The sequence below is a fragment of the Sparus aurata genome, chromosome 8 (genome assembly GCF_900880675.1).
Source record: "Sparus aurata chromosome 8, fSpaAur1.1, whole genome shotgun sequence".
In the NCBI taxonomy this organism is placed as follows: Eukaryota; Metazoa; Chordata; class Actinopteri; order Spariformes; family Sparidae; genus Sparus; species Sparus aurata.
Genome location: NC_044194.1, coordinates 16,849,647 through 16,870,483, shown reverse-complemented (window position 1 = coordinate 16,870,483; position 20,837 = coordinate 16,849,647). Strand labels below are relative to the sequence as shown.

Below are 20,837 nucleotides of genomic sequence, written 5' to 3'. Positions count from 1 at the left end.
GAAGAAAACAGGTAATATTGACATTTAAGGGAGCAGGAATCGGAGAGTTCAGAGTTTTCTAAATAGCTGACAACAAATCAAGTAATCATTGCAGCTGTAATGAAAAACAGGCCTGTTCAGGTTAAATTTCACCAGATAGAAGAGTTGCAGGCTGTTGCAGTTGTATAATTACAAAGAGCGAGGACCACAGCGGGTATTACACAATGGTGTTCAAGAAAAGAAAAAAACATCACAACCTCATCATAGTTGAAATCTCCCCTGGGCACCTCCCACCCGACGCTCCGGCGCAGGTAGTGAATATTTAAAACCATATTAATTTTTTCACCCCCCCCCCCCCCCTTGACAGCTCCCATGATGCATTGCTGCAGCTCTCCTCCTCTCCCTCCTTTGCTCCACGCTTTACCCACAAGGCCCGGGGGCCTGTGACTGTTTAAGCTCAAGCGGCTTGTTTAAGCACAGAGATTATGTATTCATTATTTATTTAGAGACGGCCTCACAAAGCACTCACTCCATCACCCGTAATTAGTGTGTCTTAATTAGGCCCTGCTAATGGCCGGAGCCGTCGTTTAGCTGAGCGCAACCCGCTGCTTCTACCTAAATGACACGTCTCCCAGGGATAGCTCGCTGCTGTAGCTGCTGCAGTGCAGTGAACACTGGGAGCACTGGGAGCACTGGGAACTGGACAGCTACAGTGCTTTAAAGGCCAACGGAAATAAAGTTGCGTGTTCATTCTCTGCTACGGCATTAAGATCTGCTCTGTAAATTACACGTTGTAGAAGAAAATCAGTATTCAAAGGTGGAAAATTAGTGCCCCATGCACGTTGGAAAAGTCTATTCTAATCTATGCAGTCAGAGCGCCACCTCTATGTGGGTAAATTCTTTGCGCACAGATACTAGAGCACTAAGAACCTCAGTTACATTTGTGACTGACAGTGACAGTGACACAGTAACAACCAGACAGCAGCCGCGCCACGCAGTACAAAAAGAGCCTTTGACATCGTAACCCACATTAGCTTTCCGGCTAACGTCTACCCTCTTCTCTACAATCATGAGCACATCAGGAGCTACCAAACAACTATCAAGAGTTTGAAAAGTGCACTTCAAACATTGCTTTGTTGGCTTCCTAGCGAATCACTGAATCAGCTGCAGCACATGGATGTGCAAAATGTCAAGTCCAGTCAATTTTGATGCTAAATGTGTGTAGTCCTTATACTGAAACCTGCATTAACTGATTCTTAGTCCCATAAGGGAAGCTCCACCAGCCTTAAACACGAAATTGACATCTTAAAAAGTTGATATCTTGAACATTTTAGCAAAATGTTGCTAAGCAGCATCTAACTCTTACCCTGACCAATGTATTGTATGAGCAATTTTCAAACTTCTTTTAGATCTGTTTTGGTTTCCCCCACCTCCTGAGGGATATATCTGGCTACTCCATGCTTCACTGTGATCACCAGCAACTTTCTGACACAGTCTGTCTGCTGTTTGATGTTAGACATGTATTGCACAGTGTCTTTATCAGAGTTTCCTCACTGAAATCAGTTGCAGCAGAAAACAAGGCAATTGAGCGACTGAACTAGAGCATATACAGTACCCGACGGGCAGACTGGGCTCAAACAAAAAAAAACACTTTTTTTTGGTCAAGTTCGGTCACATCAGTTGACATGTAATACATGTATATACTTATCTATGCCATCATCAAAACAGTACAAGTCTGCAAAAAAGGTAAACAGGCAAGCTGCTAATTCCATAGGCAATTACATGTGGATCTTATTGAAGATATCACACGTCTTAAGGTGGGAGGTATCTGTGATTGAGGTGATGGTAAATGGTGGTGTCCCCGCCGATTAGGGCCTTATTCTCTCAAAGTCTGGGAGTGCAATCACGGGAGTACAGTGTGAACAAGATGAGACTTACCACACAGCCCTGGGGGGGCTCCAGTGTTGAGCACTAAAGCAGAAAAGGTGTAACTGCCAATCTGAGCTGTCTGGGGTCTGTTTGTGAGGAAGGCCAATATCACATTGCGGAGTGTTGTACTGGAGCCCAGAGTCTTTAGTTTTCCAATCAGCGTCATGGGTGAGATTGTACTGAATGCTGAGATGAAGTTAAAAACAGCATTTTGATGTAGCTGTTTATTTTCTCCAGCTGTGTGAAGGCTGAATGGAGGGCGGTGGATACGGCATCCTCTGTGGATCTGTTGGTTCTGACCGCATGCCGGGGAGGGTCCAGGCTGGCAGGGAACCATTTTCTCAAAGCACATCATCAGATTGAGTACAATTTTAATGTGGATCCTTATACAAATCAAAATCTAGTGGATATATGTTTTCATTCATCATTATCAGCTATTTGGTAACAAAAACGATAGTGGATTAGGCTTGATTTAATTTGAAGGGACAATTAGGCCTCGGTGCAGGTACTCAAATATATGAATTAGTGCAGATTTAAGTTAAATGTAGCAGTTACAAGCACAATTTTGTTTATATTAGCTGTAATATTGCCTCAGTGCCCCTGTCGGTCCAGCTGTCAATCAAACACATGCTTCTGTTCTCCCACTCAGTGGCTACGAGACTAAAGCAGCGTTTCTGATATACCTCTCAGAACCCTTTTTCCGGACTTTCAAAGCCACAGCAATCATTCTGAAATTCAATTTTAAGATGTTCTTTCGACTGCATGGAGCAGTTTACAAATTGTGATTTCGTTTGTACTTTTAAGGGTGGGGGAATTTTACAGCTATAGGTAAGTGATACAGAGTGATTGCATTCTTTATGCGCTCGCAGCTACCGATTGTTCACGAGGCCCGTTTCCAATCTACCATGATTACTCATCCACTCTTCCCACTCAAGTGCTCGCAGATATGGATTTGCGTTTCAGTGTCTGTTTCATCTTCAGGAAACCAGTGTGTAACTCAATTTGCCTCGGGCTCCGCGATGAATGATTGATTATTTGAGTTTGCTCTTTCCCTTAATGAAGACTGAAGAGCGGTGACAATCACTCAATTACACTTTACTGTACATAAAAGAGCAGGGAGCCCAAAATCCATCTCTTACCTTATCGCTGTGTCGTGTAAAGGTCAGCAAAAAGCTTTGTACACATTATTATTGACTTGGTGAATGTGATCTGACATGACAATTCAGCTCATTTTTAAAATCCACTTACAGATACAAAATGACGTCTGACTTTGAAGCAGATAAATAGGTTCAGTTGGGATCCAGAAATGTTCCGGAATGAGTCCTCCTGGAGCTGGACTACAAGGTAGACCTGTATGGAAATGCATATCAGTTTTTACTCAGGTTACTGTACGGGCGATGTACACATGGCAGCAGTAACGGGGTTCTGCACTGAGTGATGCAACACAGCGGAACTGCCTCACAACCCCTAGGGCAGTCTGTCAGTCAGAGAAGGGAAAAAGACATGGGAAGTCAAGCTACAGGAAAGAAGTGGTAAAAGCAAAGAACTGTACCTGTCCAGGATTAGAATAGGAAGCAAGAACAAAATGCAGAGATTGGCGGGAGCAGGAGCAATGAAAGGGAGGGATGAAGAGATGAGGGCAGACTGAACTAAACTCGAAACTCTGCCTTTTTCTGTTCAAAGAGGGACCAAACTGCAGGGATGAGGAAAAGGTGATGGTGAGGGCAGCACTGTTTATTGCCTCAGCTTTGAGACAGAGGTAGACAGGCAAAGTGAAAAAAAAGGATATGTGGAAAAGGTGAAGGGAAAAAAAGGGAGGGGTTATTCATGGTCGAGCAGCGTAACCAGCTGAGGAGGGTGCGGAGGAAAGTTCTCACTTTGTCCTCCGAGAACTGCCTTAATAGAGCCCTTGTTTCCGGGCTGCCACTCAGGATAACGAGTAGGATAACTGCAGTCTGTCTCGCTTTCTCCTCCTTCGCCTGTTCCTCCTCCTTCCTCCCCTCCCTTGCTTCGTCCTCCTACTCGTCCAGCTCATCCTCCTCTTTGTGTGTGGGTATTTCTCTGTCAGTTTCCATGTCCTTTCAGTCAGCAAGATAACTTCAAAATAACAGTTCTCCCATGGCCTTGACCCATACAGGTGATAGTGTGTGTTGTTTTGGGTTTTTTTTTTTTTCATTTTTTCTTTTCGCCAGAGCCGAGAGAGGCAAAAACATGACAGGATTTAACAAGTGAAGATACTGCGCCATCCACGTCGATGATTCACTGAAAGCCTCATGATTTCAATGAAGACAGAGCTTCCAGGCGACACTCTCATCTGATTGTCATCGTGGATGATTTAATTACAATGATCTTCTATTATCATTACGCTCTGTGATAAAAGAGGAGGTGAGACTTTTTTGCAAACGTATTGTATCCTCGCCGGTACCTCGCGCGTTCCATCCTGTCAAGTCCAAGGTGCGGCAGCAGTGAGTTTCACCATCCTAAAAACACTGCAGCACTTTAAAAAGTTGATTTGACGACAGCGGGAGAAGCGCTGTGCCAAAATTGTATCTGACAGGTTTGGCCGGGATAAAAGAGAAAACGACAGATCTTTTTGTTGAGGGTGTGACCCTCTGTTGTCGGAGCCAGACAGTCAAGCTTTTAAAAAAATGGCTGAATGGAGCTGGCTGAAAATAACCAATTTGCATATTTTTAGACTTCATCGTCAGTGTCTGTTATGTGTCTGTTATAAATAGCATCTGACTGCACACTTGCACTTTGAACAATTTCATACAGCCTGATTGGGGAGAAGAGGATGATTCGGGCGAATCCAGCTCGTGTTAGCGATACACCTCATCCAGCTTGTCCCTCTTAAAAAGCTCCCCGTGCTTTTATCACACTGAAATGCACAGGCAACAAAGAGCATTGGATATTTCTCTTCAGGACTGGTGAGAATGTATATTAATGTTCAAAGATAGGCTAGTTATAGTGTTTGCAGTGGACTCATGATTTTTAAGCAGTGTCCTTTTAACCCAGCATTGCTGTCCTGAGGGGAGAAAATTAGGCGCTCCGCTCTCACCAAACTGATGTAATTAGTAAACCGCGAGCTTTTGCTTTTAAAGTTTGCCACACTGAACCTGGCTGGTATGCAACACAGAAAAAGAGAATATTCTGCAAGTTGTGATTTTCTTATTACATTTTTTAGCAAACCTGCTACTTGGACAAATGTGGGTAATTTTTAAATAGATAAGGCCCTAATCTGCGGGACATTTGATCAACGGTTAATCTGCTGCAGAAATTCTATTAAAAGGCTGAGGGCTCATTAGCCAATAGATCTTAATCCCATTACCGCCTGGGCGGTGGGGGACCATGAGCCCGGCTGCCTGTCGCTCTATGGGGGATACAGTTGCAGGCAGTCATGGAGAAGGTCAGACACGGCACACTGCCATTTTCATAATGAGTGCAGAGCATCATGCATCATGCACAATCATAAAAAAGCCATCACTGGGTATTCAGACACATTTAATCACGGTGCATGTCTGTGCCTAACATATTTAGCCCTACTCTGTAATAACAGGCTTTATTTCCTCTCTCGGGTGGGTCTGGCCCTTAGTTTAATTAAATGTTAGCTGAAATATCAAAATGATCTTTCTGTGTGTGTGTGTGTGTGTGTGTGTGTGTGTGTGTGTGTGTGCTTGCATGCGTATTATTTTCATTGTCGAAAATTGTATTGGATGTGTTCTTGGTCAGAGTGTGTGTCGTAAAGTTGCAGGGCTGCTCGTCGAAATACAAGGGGTTGAGCGCTGTGAATGGAAAGAATAGCGAAAGAGTGAAAAAGAGAAAAACAAGGAAACACAGATAATAGAGAGTGAGAGGGGGTGGAGGAGCTGAAATACAGGGAGAAGAAAGTCAGAGTATGTAATCCAAGTCTTTTGTTAAAGACAAGAGCTGAAGGAGGAGGGCAGAGTCAAGGATATTTCTAAGTGGAGCTCTGTGAAAAACAAACATCAGCTCCATCTATTGACAACCACCCACAGGATGTGTTGGAAGGTTTTTCAGAGCCCTCTGCAGAGCTTCTCCGCACGTCACCTAAGTGAAACTCTGTCGTAGCAAAGTTCAGCAAAAAAGTGTACACATACCTCTGTATTTATATGTCCGCCTGCATGTGTTGGAGTATGAGACCACATAGAATTTGTTTAAAATGCAAGTCTGTTGCACGTCTGGTTTTCTAAGAAAGCAGGCTTGTTCTATCACCTTCATTCATTCCCTGCTATGTTTTATTGATACAGATGCCCTTCTCTCTATGCAACCACGCTTTTTCTGATCAATAAAGCCTAAGGACTGGATTCAGTCAAGACACGTTGTTTTATTAATTATGAATCAGTCAATGCTGAAAATGCCTACCAGGCAAGAATGGAGCTCAATAGTCCGTCCACTGTTGAGAGCATGTTTTGAGACCAACATGATAGTGGCTGTATGTGGATGTCTTATTGCTCTTCCCCTCTCTTCAGATATTGATGAGTGCGCAGACGGCTTTGTGGAGTGTGATAGTAAATCCACTTGTGTCAACTTGCCTGGCTGGTACCACTGTGAGTGCCGTGATGGCTACCATGACAACGGCTTGTTTTCCACCAATGGGGAATCATGCGTAGGTGAGTGGCCCGCCTTCTCTCTTTTTTGTATAAATATAAAACATATGGAGGGAGAATTTTTTATAAGTCAAAGGAAATGTTTTATTTACTTACCGGTACCTTTTTAATTTTATCTCAACAAATGCAGTAGTAGTAGTTATTCCTCTTGGTCAAAATGAATGCGCACAGAAATAATTAAGCAACGTTCAGAAATGTAATTAAAAGGAGAGCAAACAAATGGTATTGAATGAAAAGGTGTAGGCTGAAGCTTGAGCGCATTATTTCTATTCTTTGGACATTATATATTCTAGTAAGCAGCCCTTTCACCACTAAATGCACTGTAATTAGTTCAATTTAAGACATATCAGTTTTACATTGACGTTTTTGGAGAAGAAGAAGAAAAATCTCAATGTTTTTGGACGTTTCATGAAATAAAAATAAACAGTTCTAATATTTATATTGATCTTCCTTTTTCTTTCTCCGGGATAGTCTATGCCCCTACATGTTTTATTAAAAGTATTTTTTTTAAATTGTTTGCCTGTATTAAATAGTGAGAGGTGAAGAGTCAGACAAAGAAACTGAGAGAGAGAGAGTATGATGTGCAACAAAGGGTTGAATCAAACCAGCAACTGTTACAACTATGTACTGTAACCATTTGGCTACTCCCGGAATTCATATTTAAGAGAAACATTATGTTACGTTTTTTTACCTTAATACAACAGCTACAGTAACAGGGTGAATGGTGCCTCTGTCTCAGCCTCTCCACCTCGCTATCACTTGTTTCTGTAACTTCAGTGAGAAGGGACGATCACAGCCTTTTGACTTCAAGATACAAGTTTTCAACATAACATTGTTTTGATGTCTTGAGGGTTGTTTGTAGTTAGCACCTACATTATGTCTGACAAATTGTTACAGACAGAAACAGAATTTGTAGTTACAACAGTGGTGTCGCACTCAGAAACGACGGGGGGCACACACAATGACCATTTCTACATAACGTTGCTTCAAAAAGTGTCTTTGAACTTTTGAGGTAGTGATGCTGCTTGGATGTGAAATCTGCTCAGAAGAGTGTGATACTTGTGCATACATGTCTTACCTCAATCAAACATCATTTTAATTTTTTATCACAGAGTAATCTGACCTTTTTCGCATCTTACAGCTCCACATAAATGAAAATGAAACCCCCATACATTTTCCCTTGAATGGCTCTTGATTTCTGATTTCAAGGCACACGAAGAAGCACTGAAAGTAGTGCCTTTTAATTAAGCGGGACTTTGTTGAAACGTATGAGTCACCAGGCATCACACACTGACTCAACTTTTGTTTGAGAACAAGTTTTGTTACGGTACGCTTGTGTAAGTGACGTTATGATTGGGTAGGTATGTCATTATCAATGTGTTTTTCCTTCCGAAACGTCAGTTTCCTTTTTGCAGCCTGTTCATTTTCTGGAACATTCTCTCTGATACAGCCTGCCAGGAGAAGTGTCAGCTGTCAAAATAGAAACCCTCAATCTACAGTAACATGGAAGCATTGCCTGTAACAACAGTGCTGGTGCTGCTCCACTCGTTGACCCCATCTTGGCTGTCAGTTTGAGTTGGGAGCGGCAGGAAAAAAGGCACATTAAAGGCACTCTCAGAAAAAAGAACCTGTCTGGGTTTCACAAAGCAAAGTTATAATTTGACCAAAAGTAGGTTTCTGGGTTACATTACAGCTGTGCACTGTATGTTTCCCCCAAGATCTGAAAACTGTTGTATTGCTACGTTTTACGGCTGCATTTGAAAGCACAGTCGCTGTTTCGTTTGGAGCAGGTCAAATCGTGCTCAGGAGGACAAAGATGTGGTTGTGTGGTGAACTTAAAACCATTCTGTGACACGACAAGCTCCCTACCTTGTCACCATGTTCATAGACGAAAGTTGTGGTGCTTGTTGTAACAAAAAAAAAAAAGAAAAACATCGCCATTTCCACTAGCTGTGTATAAACTGTGTTACCTGCACTGAGCATATGTATGATGTCATCTTTTTTGTGCTCCCTGCAGATATTAATGAATGCAAGACGGGGAGGAACACCTGTGCCAACGACACAGTGTGCTTCAACCTGGACGGAGGCTATGACTGCCGGTGCCCCCACGGGCACAACTGCACTGGGGACTGTATCCATGACAGCAAGGTCAAGCACAGTGGGCAGATCTGGGTGCTGGACAGTGATAGGTGCTCGGTGTGCTCCTGTCAGGTGAGAAAACAACGGGAGATGGACACTGAGACAAAGAGAGGAGAGACAGACAGACAGACAGAGAAAAAAATCAAAGCTGAGGTAGACGGATGGGATTAAACAGACGGATAGAGAGACGAGTGGAAAGATGGATATGATAAAATCCAGTGCCATAGATAGTTGATCAATGCTGTTGTCTCTCTTTTTTTTTTTGACTGCACAAGCATCCAGCTGGTGTATGATTAAATTTACTGTTCTTTGTTTACTCTCTCTCAGCTGTCCAAGAGTCTAAACAAAGAATAACAATGCAACGGTAAACCAGTTCTTCCCCATGAATGATGGCGTCTCCCACAGGGCCAATCAGCAACAAATGTCGCCTTGTTCCGTCCTGTAGCTCCCCTCGAACCAATCAGGGACATTTTTGAAAAAGTAATAAGGCATAGGGATGCGATGGCTGGTGCGTCACTGTTTAAAAAAAAAAGGCATGACAATTGGATGAAGGAAGAATTTCAGGCAACATTTGGCCTCATAGTGTTGTTTGACGTCAGCACAAGCAGAGGATTCGCTGACTATCAATCACTAGTTTCAGCCGACAAAATATCGTGTAGTTTCTTTGGACCACGATGCGATATTTGCTGATATCACAAAGTCTGCTGTGAAACAGTTGTGATTAGATTCAATCCCATTTAGCAAAATTAGTGCATTTCAGAAGAATCTGCTACCCCTTTCTTTTTACTGCTTTTGGCCAAAGAAAAACCCAAAACACATAAATATGCAGTTAAATTTAAGTTAAATTGACTCCACTAAAACGCAGTGATAACAAAAGCATGAAATTCTGCTCATCGCTAAAATTATTAGCTTAAGCCTATGGTAATTTACATTGCATAAGTTATCTTAGCAGCTAAAGTGGTTAATTAGTGTGTGAGTTCAAGTTTTTCTTACTAACTGTTGCTTTAAAGTTACTACATCTCCCAACTGAACATCATGGTTGACTACTTCTCTGAAAAAATCTAACTTAAGCGATGGATGAACCTTCTCTGCAAGGGGAGGCCTGCTTGACTTGGAGGCCTGCACGCTAGCGAGCAATAGTTAGCTGGAACAATAAAGAATTTCAACTTGCCACTTTCTTATGTGACAGGCTTTTAAAGTCCTCTGATATAACACATTAGAGGACAAACAAATCAGAAAGTGACCAAGAGATTTTGTCAGTATTACAATGCAGGGACGTGCATGGTTACAGATGTGTCAAATTCTCAAAATGAAACACTGCCCCTATCCTAATCCCCTTCTCCTTCTGTAAAAGAAATGTGAGGGATGATAAGTAGATATTGAGGGAGACAAAAAGTGAGTGCAGATGGAAACACTGGCACAATAAACCTTGATGTGACAGCGCTGTTGACAATGACAGTGACGCCTTTGTGATGAGCAATTTAATTAAAGTGCAGGAGCTATATGCAGTCATCTTTAAAGGTCCAACAGAGTGACTCAGGCTTTTGATGTAGTTGTTTTGATTGATTTCTGACACCACAGTGACAAGGCATCCGGGAACAGTTGATCCGGAAAACTCATTCCATCATCCTAAGCACATTTTGTTCCCCGTGATTATCAGGTCACGGACCAGTCATACTCTGCATTTCAGCGTTTCGCTCAACCTAATGCCAAGTGTCTGGCAGTACTAGAAGGTGATTATAGTGGATTAGTGTCGGTAGTGAATGATCAAGCTGCAAATTATTCATTTGATTACAAAGGACCAGGGCAGAAATGGCTCCCTAATTAAATGAGTCATATTAATTGATTTGAGATTGAGGAGCTGCCTGTCAAAATTAGTTGTATTGAGCGGTTGGGGGAGCAAAGGAGTAAACATGTTATTGTTTTAGAGGTGGGCAGACACAGCTGGATATGAGATGGAGAGCTGATGGGGGTGAAACCAAGGTCAAACATCACGGAGAAGACAAAGACGGGGATGTGTCCAGACTGAGGTCTCGCAATATGCAAATGGTTTTATTGTTTCGATCAGCTTGGAGCGGCAGATGGGTGGGGTTCTCCGCATCAGTGCATATGTCAGCAGGGTCGCTAATTTCTAAAACATTTCAAAAATTGAAGTGCGCCGATTTAATTGGCAAAGGAGAAAAATCAATTTACAGAATCTCTAGGTCTCGCTGCTGTTGCTTGGCATGGAAGTGGTCCAGAACCAAAATGAGGCATCAGTGTAGAAAAAAACTGACCCAGCACTGAAAGTAATATTTGGCAGTAAAGAACCTGCAGGCTTAAAAGTCAATTTGTATTTGTCACAATTTTTTATAAATTTCATATCTCATCAAGATTACATTTGATATATATTGCACTATTTTGAGTCGTGGTCTCTTGTTGAAATCAATAATAACTTTTTTAATCACTATATGTGTACATTTTTTATTTAACCGTTATTTAATCAGGAAAGACTGATTGAGAATAAAGTCCCCTTTTGATAAAGTGACCTGGTTAAAAGAGGCAGCGGGAAACTGTGACACTCTAAAAATATAAAAACAGATAACACAAAGTGTGTCACAGCATCAGAATTCGTCATTATCAATATGATTAAACTTGCCAATAAGAATCATGAGATGGGGGGGGGGCACCTTGTCACATATTTGCCCTTTATCAAAAAATGTCAGCTTCTGCGATTTGGATGTAGGACGCAATGTTGCCATTTTGACAACATGACAGTTATTTGTGCAGCCCTAGTAAACATTTGCAAATGATGTCGTCTCTCCCGTTTCAGCTTTCTAATAAACACGTAAGACTAAGAAAACCATCACACCAACTAACATTTGTTTGTACGAAATGTCTTAAACTATCAATCGATCATCATCCTAGTTAATTTTCTGCCCAGTATCGTTTCTGGAATAAGTGTCATTAGATTTATTTCCTTTATGACTTAGTTACAATTTAGAGTGGCAGATGTGAGTAGGTGGAGAGAAGTATCCGACAAAAGGTAATGAGCTGAATTCAGACCCACAGCAGATCTTGCATGTGTGGAAGGCATTTTAAATCACTGAGACAACAAGACAGCCAAGTAGCACTTTCTTCAAACGCCCCAGTGATGAATAAGGAACTCCTGAAGAACCACTGTGCATCAGTATTCATAAAATATATTTCAATCTGGATCGTCTCGCCCACAGTACCAGCGGAGGCTGAATGACTGTAAAGCACAGCTACAAAACAGTTGCTAGGGATGGGCTGCGTAGCCGTTATTACAATATTTATTATCGACATGCATGTTTAATGATCCCATCAAACAAATGATCTTGTCTAAGCGTGCGTGTGTGTTCAATGTTTAATCGCGCTCATGTGATATGTGTGTTTGTGCTCCTCCCGCTCAGGCTGGCCAGGTGATGTGCCGCAGGATGGTCTGCGACTGCGACAACCCCAACGCCGACCTGTTCTGCTGCCCGGAGTGCGACCCTCGACTGAGCAGCCAGTGCCTGCACCAGAATGGCCTGCTCACCTACGGCAGCGGGGACACGTGGGTGGAGAACTGCCAGCAGTGCCAGTGCCTGGTGAGTAGGGACGGATGTATACACGAATAACGAAAACTTAGATTGCAGGCATTTAGACAACGCTTTCATCTGGAGCCAGTTATGGTGAGAGTAAAACAACATGCATTCATTCCTGTGCCGCTGTGCCCACACAAGAGATGGAACACACACTCCGGTCTCCATGGAAATGCTCATGAATGAGAGATGTGCTCCACGAAGATAAGTCAAGGAGAGAAGTTTTGTGCCAAAAGAGAGGGGTGTGATTAAGAGGTGAATAGGAAGGTTGCAGAGAGGAGAAAATGAAGATTGCTTTTCATCTCGTGGCAGAATAAAAGGGAGTGAGTGATTAGTGAGATTTTAAAGAATTCAAAGGACCCTCTGCACTGTTGTCTGCTATGATGGAATTATACTTTTTTTTTTTGACTGAAGGACACTTCCAAGGTTAAGAGAACGGGAGAAAATGTAAGCATGTGTGTGCCTCCGGTGTGGGAGGGTGCATCGCTGTGTATCATCTGAGAGTGTGCACTTGTGTTGATTGATGAGTATTTGCAGCATGTGTGTTTTTAGTGGCGTTGAGCGTCAACCTCTTCCTCACACAAAACAAAATAACACCGCGTTCGCCCACATGAATCTCTCACAGTGAGACACGTGCGCGTTTTCCGTGCGCGTCGACCTTTTCCAAGGTTTGCACGGTGCTGCTGCTCAAACGACGGGGAAGCATTTCATAAGTGTTTCCCAGTAAACCTGACAGAAACAATAAATCCTGCCCGTGATGCCCCCTCTCTCACCACATACTCGTATGCATACGACATGCAAATGTCATGCTTTACATTCTACCCCACTGTCCTGCCTCGCTCACACTCAGCTGTGCTGAACACCCACACTAGTGTCGCTCCTTCTGTTCCGTGGCTCACAAATCATCTTCACTGTGGATCACAGAAAAGCACTTTACAACTTTTTTCTTTTGTCCCCTCTTCTTGTAGCTTTTAAAGATCAGCTGTACTCGGAGCTAATGTAAGTCGGCTCTAGTCTGACAGATTTATGGTCTGAGTAGTCACAGCAATGCCATTTCCTCCCTCCCCTCCACGCCATTGTAATGCTGTGCTGGTGCCCGGACCTGGGGGCTGCCTTTTTGGATTTCTTACAGCGAGCCATTATAGAAGAGCTCGAAAATCACCGCTCAGCCGAGAGGCAGCGGGGAAGCACAGTTGGCTGAAAATGGGCTTGCTCGGCTTCACCCGCGCCGAGGCTGTGCTCGCAGCCGGCACTTATATATGTTGACACAAACAGACACAAGCGTTTGAGAATGCAGGCGCGCCGATCACCGTCCCAGAGCACACGTACGGCATGCGAAACATGAGTATGTACGGAGCATAAACGTGTAAACACACAAGTACTCATGTTTAAGACTGTAGGCAGACACCTGTCACCGCGGCTTCACATGCTTTCATACGTCCACACACGGATATGAAACCGACTCAATTAAAGATGCACAGAGACATACATGTGAAGCAAAGGACCACGAGCCGCGCGGTGTAAAGAGCAGCACTTGAAAGGGTGAGGGAGGAGACCGCTGTGCGATACTGTACAGGGGCTCCAGTAGCGTGACAGGGACGTTAAATGAAGCTTGAATGCTGCTACACTTTGCAGAGCCATGGCAGTCCGGGCTCAGCGGGGGGCCCTAAAATACACAGTGACAGCAGGCAGATGGGCAAAGCATTCTCCAAGATGTGAATCCATCGCCCGGCAGTGCAAACTTAGAATCTGGCCTTTGCAGAATGTGCGCACATGGGCCACTTGTGATTTGCCATCTTGTTAAATCGCCAGAAGATCAAAGAGGCATGATTTTTCTCAGCCATAGGTTGTACTTTAGGTCGAGGCGCATAAAAGAAAAGAGCACAATCGCTGCGGGCTAACTCCCGGGCAAAGATAAATGTCACTTCTTTTAATCTCCTGGAGGCATTTTTCTAAAGTGCAGTCAATCCTTACATCTGTCTATGAAAAAAGCAAGGAGATGAAATTACTTCGAGGTACCATGGATGCCGAATGCAAAGCGAGATTTGAATAATAAACCCACGGAAATATTGCAAAGAGATGAAAAAGACCGGCTCCAGTTTTAGGCTGATAAAGTTTCCACGGTGCACTGCTCTATGTGAAGGCAAATAAAGAGCTGATTGTATGGTAAACCTCTTCCTCCTTTGTGATCATAGGCCACATCTCCATAAACAGACAAAGATGGCAGTGTCCCTTATCACAGCGTGGGGCAGATACCTGAGGCTACATTCAATCCCTCCCTCTGGCGACGAGCAAAGAGTGCAGCCCTGTGAGGGGTGGGGGGGATTTCCCACTTCAAATGTTTACACACTACACGGAAGCAGGGAGTGGGCATTAGCACCGCGTGAGCGTGTGCTCTATAGCCAGCCTAATTTACTACAACATTTCTAAAATGCTGAGCCAGGCGATTTTTCCATGATATCAAATATCCCCAGTGGGACACTTGCAATCGAGCCTCTTCTTATTTTATGTGCGTGTACGGCTTTTGTGTTTAAACGTACACAGTCTGAGCTCATATTTCATTTCCCGCCTAGGTGAGGTGCGGAAACACTCATGGATGACAGCGTAGGCATGAAGTGGGTCAGGCCAGAGTGATGTAGCATACTGTATGAGCAGACGTGCAACGTCGGCCAAGAAAATATATGACCTGTTTCCTCTGGGCCAACAGAAAAAAATGGCGGCAGGAGAAATCCAATAAGTGCTCTCTGTGCTGAAAGTTTGCTATGAGATTAATATGAAAACAACAATGAGATAGGGAGACTAAGACAAGTCAATTAAAAAGCTGGAGCGTTTACCTCTGAAAAGAAAAAATGTGCTGACTGTGTGGAAAGATTGCTCTGCTCATCTATATTTTTTGAGATACCTTAACCAACTATTTTTTTCTCCCTCATCAAGCGCAGACGCTCCCTCCAGCATGCAAATAACACAGCGTCAGGAGAAATATGTGTATTAGCATGAATAGCTTGTTTAGAACTGTAAAATGCAATAGAGCGTATGCAGGGATTATTTTGAACTTTCTCTCTTTTTCCTCTTTCTCAAAATCGTCTCTCTCCACCTCTGCAGCAGGGGCAGGTGGACTGCTGGCCGCTGCCGTGCCCGCCTGTGGACTGCGAGTTTACCGTGGTGCCCGAGGGCGAGTGCTGTCCCCGCTGTGTCACCGACCCCTGCCAGGCCGACACCATCCGCAACGACATCACCAAGACGTGCACGGACGAGCACAACATCTCACGCTTCAGTGGCTCCTCTTGGATTAAACATGGCACCGAGTGCACCCTGTGCCAGTGCAAGGTAAGGCGCCAGCCCCGCCAGCAGCCTCGAAAAAACAGCAAATTACAGTTCGCCGGGTTCAGTGGCAGACAAGACCCCAAAGAATAATGGTTTGGAAAATGAGAATTCTTTGTGCTTCATCTGAAAAAAAAAGAAAGAAGAGTACTTCTCCACTGGGGTCAAACCTTTGCACTGTGGAGGCAGTTTGTGCATCTCATCACATCTGTAAAGTCATGACTGTATTTATCACACATGGTGCTAATTATGTGCGTGATGTCTTTTGATTATTTTTGCATTCAAATGCCCTTGTTTGATATTATTAGGGATCATAGATCGCTGTGTTCCGTTTATATTTATTTGCGAGAACACAGGATTTTCTATCACGTCCTCTTTTAACGCAACAGGTCAGCACATTTATGGTCATTATTCACGGTTATTTTAGCCGCCTTACAGTTTGGCCATTTTTGTCTCATTTAGACTAAGAAAACTGTAACTATTTCAGTCTAGTTTTAGTCACAGAAAACTGAAGTCTTTTAATCAATTTAGTCTTTTTAAGTCACTATATTATATTGAACATTTCAGTTGATCTAGTCTAACCGAAGCTGTTAACAGGTTGATTGATTTAGAGTGCAGCAGTGCAGTGAGTCTATTGGTCTGATGGTATTGATCTAAGGAATACAACCAGTCATGATTTGATGCCAAATGAAATCAAATTCATTTTGATACACATATTTTACCTAGTCAGCATGCTGGCTGTAGATTGCGATGAGTTTCCCATCCAATTAGTCTTTAATGACGCTGGCACCTTGTCTTCGTCTCGTCTTAGTCATGAAATAAATGTTCTTGACAAGCGTATTTCATCATATTTTTGTTGGGGCAGAAATATTATGCTCATAGTGCAAAACCACATACATTTTCTCATACTGTCCAATGCAGTACCGTGTATGAAACATATAAAACACTGAGGGAAAGGGAAAAAAACAAAAAAGCAGGTGTCTATTAACAAAATTAACACTATTGCATGAGTCACAGCGACCATAAGACTCCCGTGTCACTGTCCAATGTTTAGATAAGCTAGCCAGCCTCATGTACAGAATGTGACTGATCGAACTTCCAACTCACATTGAAAACCTTTCCTTTAATAAAAAAGGAATTGGAAATTTCGCACTAACAGAAAACCCACGCTAAGAAAACATCTGTCCGCCCCTCATCTCCAGGCCTCTAGCTCAGCTTCAGCAGGGTAACACAGTGTGCTCTCTCTTCTGCACGGTGTTCAACAAGCAGACATGTTTGGACACACAGTATGCACAATGTATAGAGCCTCAGATAATTTATATGGAAAGCTGAAAGAAACTCACGTAATTGGTTCTAGTACATCAGGTGGGGGAAGCTGCTCCCCACAAGTTTTTGTTTTAAGTCTTGTGGCACAGAATAATCACTGAGAAAGTAAACTATGCAGGCGAATATCCTCTTCATTACCAATTGTGAGCATAAATTGTTTGCCTCAGCTTTAGGACTAATCCACCAAGACTTACTCTCTTGCCTGAGTTTCTGAGATGGAATATTTTCTCTGTGCCTGCCTGACAGGAAATGATAGCAGTAAATCTCAGCGGACAAACTAACAAATATTCTGAGTCTTCATTAGGGTTGGGCGATCTGGCCAAATAAGTAACATCATGATCTATTTAACTGCAATCACGATCCACAATCTAAATTGCCATCAGGTTTGGAATACTCTGTAGACTACAGACTTGAAATAGCTGATGACTTCCTCTATTAGCAATGGTAAATCACAATATTGCATTCAACATAGTACGTTTTTGGCACAAGCTCCTCATCTGATTTGTGGCAAGCTATAACTCACGTTGCAATATTTACAACACGTCACCCAAGGAATAGCTGTATGAAGAAATCTGTCTAATTAGCATAGCAATTTAGCTGGCTACATAACTCCTTTGGTTTGTTTACTGTACTGTAGTGGAGATCTGTAATTCAATGAGATAATCTGAAATTTGGAAACAAAATTAAAAAAAAAACATCAAAGAAGCAGATTAATAAGATATGACTCACAATCCTGGTTAAAACATTTTAAAATGAAAGAGTGTTGATGTTTTATCATAGACGTCTTTGTACCGTGTTGCATAGTTTTCTACAGAAGTTGGCATACTAACCAGCTAGCCCTGGCCCGTCCTGTCTTGTCTAATAATACCACTTAGTACTAGCAAGAGGTAATAAAAAGTTGAAAGCAGTAAAAGAATAACTAAAAAGTCAACATAATGTGAGGAAATAACATTTGTGACACAATGACAAGTATATATTGTGTTGCTGAAATAATGATACTGAAGATAGCATGCTAACCAGCTTGCTCCAGCCCATCTCAGTCTAAAGCTCCTGTTCTGCTGGTATAAACACTCTCCCAGTGCTCTGAACTCCCAGCCCCACTGCTAGATGCATTGCTTACTAAGCTAACTGAAGCTACAGTTAGAAGTAGTTAGGTATTACTGGTGATATGCTATTTGATTGGAAAATGAATTTGGCAGATGGCCAACTCTTACATATTACACCTTTAATAAATGAACTCACAATCAAGAAATGAAATACTCAACTAACAGAGTAAAAAGTATTCCAGCTCCACAGCTAACTGAGCTATGAGCTAATTAGCCAAAGGAGGCTAACTGCAGCCAAGGAGTAGTAGCGGTTGGTGACTTGGTGACAAATTGTGGACACCTTTACCTTACAAAAACAAAACAAAACAAAAAACAAAGATTTGCATTTAAAATGAATTCATATACATGAACATGGGTTTGATCTGTTTGCCTGCATAACTAGTGATCCAGGGAGCTTATCAGTTTACAGTGAAATGACTCTGAGACCATTCTTATTTGTATTCTCAGTAGAAAGTCGGCCTCTTGGATCAGTTGGTGCCGAAATGACACCCAGAGGAATTCTAAATGCCAGACTGAGTCTGTATGCTGCAGCTCCGCTGCCACCTGAAAATATTATCTGTTGAGCTTCAAAAGGAGTTTGCCTGAGCTTTAGGTGTGACGATAATCCACTCATGTGTTTCTCTGCCTTCTCTTTTCTCTCATTTCTAGAATGGACACATCTGTTGCTCAGTGGACCCCATGTGCCTTTAGTCGTGGCAGACCTGAAGGCACCTGTACAGTGTTCTCCATGTAAAAAAAAAAAAAAAAGAAGTAACACCACCCTATGTCTCCTCACTGTCCTCCTCACAGGCGTGGGTCAAATAGTGTTTGCATTGTTAGTATTTGTTTTAGCCTGCTGAACCAGATGGGTTAGCAATCAGGATAATTCATACAATGTCACATTGTCAAATACAGACAACTGGACAAATTTTAACCTTCAGGTACTTTCTGCTGATTTCTGGCGCTTATTGTATGTTCTACCTGGTGAACCGCACCCATCTGGTACCTCATGCACGTTAAGCATTAAAAAGTGTTTCGCAAATACTCTGTGACCCGCGTCTGCCTCCTCAACTCCTCTTTATACCAAATGCAAACCTATGTCATACCAAACAGATGATGGACTGCAGTTCCCTCGAACCCACTTCTCTTTGTTCTGCCTCACCACTTAGAGTGAACCTGTATGGATCACCGTCCCCCACTCCGAATCATCGCTACATGAATCTGTAAGATATTACTATTACTGGCATGACTGTGCTTGATGTCCAAACCTTTTTGCTGATTTCTAAATTCTCAGTGATGATGATACCTTAGATAGAGTAAAGGCAGTTAGCATAAGGTTCAGTTGCCACATTTATGAGTCGTCTATATTATGTGGTGCTTTGTAGCATTTTGTTCAATTTCTCTTTTTTGTAATTTTTCTTTCCAAGCTTGTTATTGTGTAATAGTGAAATAAAGTATTTCCATTTACATTTAATTCTGGCTGTCGGCTCGTTCATGAGTGTGATTTATCTGTGTTCATTGTGTTTTGGAGACTACAGTCGGTTTAAAGTCCATTAGGTCCGCCAAGCTCGATCCGATGCAGTCTTATACAACAGTCCAGCAATAAATACTACCCTCCTTTGGTGAAATTGTTCGAGAGCGGCGTTGATTTAACTTTATGCTCATATATCTTCATTTTTGGAGGCAGCGGGTTTAGTTGTTGTTGAACTGTGTTGCGTTTTACTGACACGTGATTCTATTATTTTGCTGAACCAATTCATATCAATCAGGGCTGGCTGAATAACAGAAACACCCCTCTGTATGATGCAGTACAGCTGAGCAGCTACACCCAAACTACACCCAAAAGAGTCTGAACAAAAACTCAACACTGTAACCTTTGTGGCAGTGGGATTTGTTGGAGGACTGATGGTATCGATGTAGCATCACTGCCATTACTGCGATGGCAACTGTGTGTTACTACCTGCAGTAGTAGGAGTTGGATTAGAGACATTAGACGGTGGCCCCCAGTTACAGATTAAGGCATTTTATATGGACGGCGATCATAACATCATTCACATTTTACATAATAGGCATTGGTTACCACAACAGCCCCGTATGGATGATGGAGAGAGAGAGGAAAAAATGGCCATCCACCACATTTAAAGTGATGAAGTCCTGTCAAATAAACTAATGTTACTGTTCTAGCTAGCTATCATAATCAGTCAGCTGCATTTAATTATTACACAACAGCTGCATTCATAGAAATTTCATTAAATACCTGGCAACAAAAATGCCAACTACAATGGCTTTATTGGAGGTTTATATGGAGTTACTAACATTTTTAAGTTTGTAAGAACAAATGTTTAAGACACTAACAAAGCCATTGGTTACAACTCAGAAACTGGTTGCTTTAGGCACATGTATAAAAATGTTCCTTCTTTCTGTCATGTTTTAAGCCTCTACATGACAAACATAATCACTGATCACACACACAAAAGCAGTCATCGTGCATCCCTGAACTTGGAGGATGTCTGTGTACAGAAAGTTCATTCTTGACCTTGCAAACTCAAGCTGACAAAAACCTAATCTCCAGCTCGCTTAGTTGCCACGTAACTGTACGTTTCAACTGCCCCTTCAGGTTAGAGTGTTTGTCGACAACATCTTTTCATCATGTACTCATTCACCTTGTACAATAGGTGAATTACTGCACTTATATTTTCAGTATTCTATGATTCTGTTTCCTTGACATGTTTACAGATGTAGTGACGGCAGTTGGCTCAAGGTGTAGGTGTCGGTTAAGATAAGCTTAAACAATTAGCAGTCCGCTCATCATGATAATAGTATACTGGATGTGTATAGTGTGTGAA

At 42.4% G+C, this 20,837-nt stretch overlaps 1 protein-coding gene across 1 annotated transcript in view; it reads left to right on the top strand.

Moving 5' to 3' along the window:
• The window catches only part of nell2a (neural EGFL like 2a), an 88,690-nt gene extending 69,225 nt beyond the window's left edge, over positions 1-19,465 (top strand). The window contains exons 16-20 of the mRNA XM_030426445.1: positions 6,399-6,539; positions 8,554-8,747; positions 12,089-12,265; positions 15,362-15,586; positions 18,661-19,465. Of these exons, the coding sequence (XP_030282305.1) occupies positions 6,399-6,539; positions 8,554-8,747; positions 12,089-12,265; positions 15,362-15,586; positions 18,661-18,702 (779 nt within the window). The 3' untranslated portion in view covers positions 18,703-19,465. The remainder of the gene's footprint in view (positions 1-6,398; positions 6,540-8,553; positions 8,748-12,088; positions 12,266-15,361; positions 15,587-18,660) is intronic.
• Positions 19,466-20,837: the final 1,372 nt, after the last annotated feature.